The sequence below is a fragment of the Phoca vitulina genome, unplaced genomic scaffold (assembly GCF_004348235.1).
Source record: "Phoca vitulina isolate PV1807 unplaced genomic scaffold, GSC_HSeal_1.0 scaffold23, whole genome shotgun sequence".
Lineage (NCBI taxonomy): Eukaryota > Metazoa > Chordata > Mammalia > Carnivora > Phocidae > Phoca > Phoca vitulina.
The window spans coordinates 16,516,616-16,522,745 of NW_022589726.1; the positions used below are offsets into that span (position 1 = coordinate 16,516,616).

Genomic DNA, 6,130 nt, shown 5'->3' on the forward strand with positions numbered 1-6,130 from the left:
GCTCTTACTAGATATAATAAAATGCTAAAATGCATTGGGGATAATGGGCATTTTGTCTTTTTCCTAATTTTAAAGAAAATATGTCTAACATCTTCCCCTTTAGAACGTGTATTCATTCAGTTTGTATAAATGCAATTTGATAGATTAATGAAGTTTAGTTATTTTTCTTTAAAAAAAGATTTTATTTATGTATTGAGAGAGAGAACATGAACAGGGAAGAGGCAGAGAAAGAGGGAGAAGCAGACTCCCCACTGAGTAGGGAGCCCAACACAGGGCTTGATCGCAGGACCCTGAGATTATGACCTGAGCTGAAGGCAGACGCTTAACCGACTGAGCCACCCAGGTGCCCTGAAGTTTAGTTATTTTTCTGATTTCACTGTTTTTAAAATCATAAAATGGAGTAAAAATTTATCAAATACTCTTTCATCTATGAGATATTGTGTTTTACATTTAATCAACAATAAAAAGTTATCATCTAAATGAGTCAAGTACATTGGAATAAGAAATGTCATCTAAAGAATCCTTAACATTAAAATTAAACAGAAAAATTATTTATATAATGATGAAAACAAAAGCAAATTACATGGAAAACTATGTAAAAGTTTTAAATATGTCATTAAAATAAAAACAGAAAATAAAGTAACCAAGCATTCAACATATGAATTCAGAAACAAAAATTTAATAAAACCAGAAGATCTTAATTAAATGGATTAAAATAATTATGTAGATATGCAAATGTATATGCAGATATTACATTAATTACTCTAATATGTGTCTGTATTAAATTTATGAGTTGTAATTTTGAATACATCTAAGCAAAAAAACCCAAGAACAATAAACCTAAGAACAATAAGTGTAACAGCTAGATATCACATTATAAACTATTTTAAAAATAATGACCAGAAACTCAAAATTCTCACGGTATGAAGTCAAAACTATGGCAAATTTAATTAAAGAACATAAAGAGGGGGCACCTGAGTGGCTCAGTTGGTTAAGTGTCTGCCTTCCACTCAGGTCACGGTCCCAGGGTCCTGGGATGGAGCTGCACATGGGGCTCCCTTTCCTGCTCAGTGGGGAGTCTGCTTCTCCCTCTCCTTCTGCCCTTCCCCTCCACTTGGGCTCACTCGCTCTCTCTCTCTGCCATGTTCTCTCTCTCAAATAAATAAATAAAATATTTTTAAAAAGAACTTAATAGGATAAAGTTCTAAGGATTAATAATACAAAGTATAGATAACCACAGACATCAATAATTAAATTATATTAAGATGTGATTTTGTGTCACTCCATAGCAATAATTTTTTCAAATCTAGAGAAAAATAAGGATTTTAAATTAATATACAAGTTGTGAAAATGATCCCAGACTATAAATAGACAGTAATGAGCCCAATAAGCCTGAGTAATACTCAAAAGATTATCAAACATTTATTATTAAGACCCCATGACAAGATAGTTCTACAGCAACCACATCACATTTATTTATTTATTTTTATTTTTTGCTTCTTGCTGGAATCATTAATTTTTGGATGATGGAAGGATATTATTAAGGACACTATCGGTGTAATACTTTGTACCACTCCTTTGTATAATTTAGACAAAGCCAATAATTTATATTATCATAGCACCTTGAATTCTCATTTGCAAAGATTGAACAGTGGCAAGCTTGGTTATGATTTGGAGAAAACAAAGAGCATAGAACATTCAGTAGTGTCTCTCTCATCTTTCTCCCTCTCCTGATATATAGATGGATATGTAAATATTTACACATATTCATATATGTTTGTAGATATTATATTAATAAATTGAATGTGTGTATTAATTTAGTATACTATATTTGTAAGTTGCAAATTTGCATACATCTAAGTAAATAAAACATGAACAACAAAACTACATAATAACTAGACATCACACCGTGAAATAATTATGTAGGATTATGAAAATCTATATTGATTTTTAAAGTCATTCCTAAAGAATCTACTGATGTTATAAAAATAAAATAAACTTTGATCTTCAAAACTTTTGGATGGCTTCAGTTGAAACTATTCTATAACAAATTATTGAAAATATTGCTTTTAGTCTATCTACAGTTTTATAGATGGATGGGTGTCAATGAAAAGATAATTTTCTCAACAGTACCCTTTTCACAGCATTTTTCACCTCCCTGTTCCTTAGACTATAAATCAGTGGATTTAACATAGGGATGATAAGAGTATAGAACACAGCTATAATTTTGCTTTTCTCTGGTGAGGAGATGGCCCCAGGCTGGGCATACATGAAGAACACAGTCCCATAGAATAAACTCACCACAGTGATGTGAGAGCTGCAAGTGGAGAAAGTCTTACTCCTGCCATGGGTGGAGGGGATCTTCAAGACAGTGGAGAGGATGTAAGCATAGGAAACCAGAATGACAGTTGTGGTGCTGATGATGATGAGGGCAGAGAGAATGAACAGCACAATCTTGTTCACAGATGTGTCAATGCATGAGATCTTGATCAAGGCTGGGACATCACAGAAAAAGTGGTCCAATCTGATTTCTCCACAGAAACGCAAACTGAAGGTGAAACCTGTTTGTATCATGGAGTTAATGCCTCCACAGATATAGGAGCCAATCACCAAACGAACACAAGCCTGTTGAGACATACGTACAGGATAGAGGAAGGGCGAGCAAATGGCTGAGAAGCGATCATATGCCATCACGGCCAGAAGAAAGCCTTCAGTCCCAACACAGAGAGCAAAGAAAAAGAACTGTGTTGCACAGCCATTGTAGGAAATTTTCTTGTCTTTGGACAAAAAAGTAGCCAGAGTTTTGGGAGCAATGACTGTGGAGTAGCAGAGATCTAAATAGGACAAATTTCTGAGAAAGAAATACATAGGTGTATGAAGTCTGGAGTCTATTTTAATGACAATTATCATGCTGCTATTTCCCACCACAATGACCATGTAGATCAGCAAGAAGAATAAGAATAAGAGAATCTGTATGTCTGGAGCTGTTCTGAATCCCAGCAGAATGAACTCAGTCACTTCTGAGTAATTCCTATTCAGCTCTTCCTCCATAGCTGAGACCTATCTGAGAAAATGAGTGGATGATCATGAAGCCTGTGGAATGCCTTGTTAACTTTTGGTTCCTGAAGTTCTCAGTGAGAGAAAAAGTGTTGAGAGGTGTCCTTGGCAACACATCTGACAGAATAGCCTTATTTTTTCTAATATATTTAGTGTCCTTATAATATGAGAAATGTGGATGGACAAAGAATGTCTGGGACAGTGATGACATCAGTCATTCTATGCCATTTGCTATGAAGCTATGGAATCAGATTGAGAATCCTAGATAACTACCTGCATTTCCAATGCCTTGAAATCTTCTGTCAGATGGAAGATACCAATAATACCTACATTATAGGACTACTGTGAGGATAACAGGAGACTGAGTGTGAAAAGAAACATTTACAGTTACTATAACATCTTAAAAGCATAGTAAATATTAGCCAAATAAATAAACCAGCAAACAAGCACCTACAAAGTTATTTTTGCATTAGGAATGGAAAACTGGGTGAAAACACAGGTCATCACCTTTCCCACCACAAGATGTAGTTAATTTGGTTCTCAAAACATTCTGCTATTTAAACAACATTAGGAAACATGGGATTACTGTTTCATGAGGGAGAATGAAGCATCAGTCTCAAAGAAAGTCATGTGACATGATGGATCAAACTCCTACACAAATGCTCTGTTCAACCTCTACTTCCTATATCATTTACTCTGAATCTCTAATCTTTGATTCTGGTACTTCCACTCTCTTGTTGGCAGCCAAACTCCAGCATGTCTGCTTCCCTTCCCTGTCAAATGCTAACATCTTAGTTATGGAAATTATTCTGTTTACATAGAAGTCTTATGGTTGAAGTACAAGATTAACTTCCCTAACAAGAAGTATTTTTTTCCTTATCTATGTTGTTAATTAAACATTAATGCAAATAAATAGAGCAAAAAATATCAATATTACATAGGTTTTGTTTTTTGCTTTCTTAAGTAACTATCCATCTTAGTATCAAACACTAAAGAGACAAAGGGGCACATGGATAAAATATTAATAATTTTTAAATATCAGAAAAATTAAATCCAAGTGGAATAAAATAGATTTTATGTTATAATTCTGTGGTTCCATTACTTTAATTTCTGAACTGACATTTTTTTTCCCTTCAAGGAACTTAGCATCATATTTGAAATCACATTTTTATTTAGAAATTTACATAAAATTAAAAGTACAGTAGAGTGAGAAGTGAAACTGATTTAGCTTCTGTTGCTATTTTTGTGTATCTGAAGTCAAAATGTTTTATTAGTTAAAAGTGTGGCTTTTAATTCATATAAATCTGAGTTTTAATCCATGTCCCGCCACTCACTGGCTAACTAATCTTGGGCAAATTGTTCAAATTCCATAAAGCCTCAGTTTTCTCATTAGCGAACTGTATTTTAGAACATTTACCCCATAGGATTATTGTTATAAGGATTAAATTAAATGATGTGTATAAATTAAATGAAATATGTAGCATCTGAGAAGAAAAAGGTGCTCAAATAATGGATCTATGAAAGACTGAACAGAAAAAAAAAATGTTTGTTAAATTAAGAAAACTAGCTTCAGAAAAATTTTTCAAAAACCATGTACCTTACTTGAGATCCAGCAGATTCCAAACAAGCATCATTGAAGAATTTTAACAGCTGATCATTCCTTTAAAGGAAGCTTTGAGAAAACTGTAGTTAATTACGAAAGTGCTTCACAGTATATGTTAGACTTTTTCTACTATCTGAGTACACTCAATCAGTAGACTTTGTTTTTATTTCTAAGTCTCATGTACCTCATTTTTACTTATTTGAACTAAAAGAGAATCTTAGTTTGGGTCTTCAGTTTGAACCACAAGAAATATCTTACTCTTTATATTCTGCAAAGACAGGACTGAAAATTCCTATGTTATCTGCTGTAAGTTTGATCTAGCCACATAGTTATTCTTAAAACCCAGACGGGAGATTAGAAATATATGTATAAATGTATGATGTTCATGAAAAGTAAGAAGGCCCTGGAGGTCAATTAAGTCAGTGTTTGCCAAACTTCCCCATACCTTAGAATCAGCGGGGGAGGCTTTGTTTTACTCTGCTTTTAATACTGATTCCTAGATCACACCTCTTTTTTAATTAATCTGAATATTGAAAATTATCTATTAGTGAGATGAATGTGGAGAAGCATTCGTTTATATTTTAAGATTTCCAACTGACTAAAGAAATCAGTCCCTATGTAGAAGTTTAAGAATCAGTGAATTTGGTCTTCTCCTTGCTTCTTGGAAGATAGTGATTATCTCGCTCAAAGTCAATCAAAATCATCATTAATTATAAAGTTTCTTCTAAAAGGACACTCATAACCCTTCATGGCATTGTTTTACAAATACTACCTCCAGGAATTTCTATCTTTATCCAACACAAATGTGTAATAAATACAACCCATTTCTTGCTTTTTGGATGCAATGGATGTTTAAAGTAGATCACTACAGGTTTATATAAACCAGGTTCACCCCCACTTCCAAGGCATTCCTTTATTTTCTTTACATTTCCACTCTATTCTACTTTTATCTTGGGCTCTAAAAGACCTTTTAAAGAATGACATAAAAGTAGAGTATATTTTATATATAGTCAAATGTCTTGGTCTGGAATATTTGAAGAAGCTTTTGAGATGTTATGAAACCCCAATAGTTTTAAATAAAATTTTGTGCATTTAAATGACAGGTATTACGACTTATATCAAATTCTAAAAACAACTCCTAACCTAAAATTATTAGTAATAAAAGTTACAAGTGACACACCTATAAGTCAAGAATAATCGGACAATTAAAGCAAAGAACATATGTGATTTTTTTAGCATTCATAGTTGCAAATGATTTTTAATATGCATCATTCAGTCAATTAATATCAAAACAATACATGGTACAGAAGTAATATTAAATTTATTTTATTTTTCCTTTTTATAGATTTGTTGTGTATATAAAATCATATTTTATAAAATACCTTATAATGGCTACCGACTATTTTAAAATTCTGTAACACTCCTTCTATACTGATGTAATTACTCAAGTATTCTTACATAATATATTGT

General features: G+C 32.7%; 1 protein-coding gene across 1 annotated transcript; it reads right to left on the reverse strand.

Moving 5' to 3' along the window:
* Positions 1-2,103: 2,103 nt before the first annotated feature.
* On the reverse strand, positions 2,104-3,051 carry LOC116642206 (olfactory receptor 12-like). The gene has a single exon (XM_032420389.1). The coding sequence runs from the start codon at positions 3,049-3,051 to the stop codon at positions 2,104-2,106; it is 948 nt and encodes a 315-aa protein (XP_032276280.1).
* Between the last annotated feature and the right edge of the window lie 3,079 nt (positions 3,052-6,130).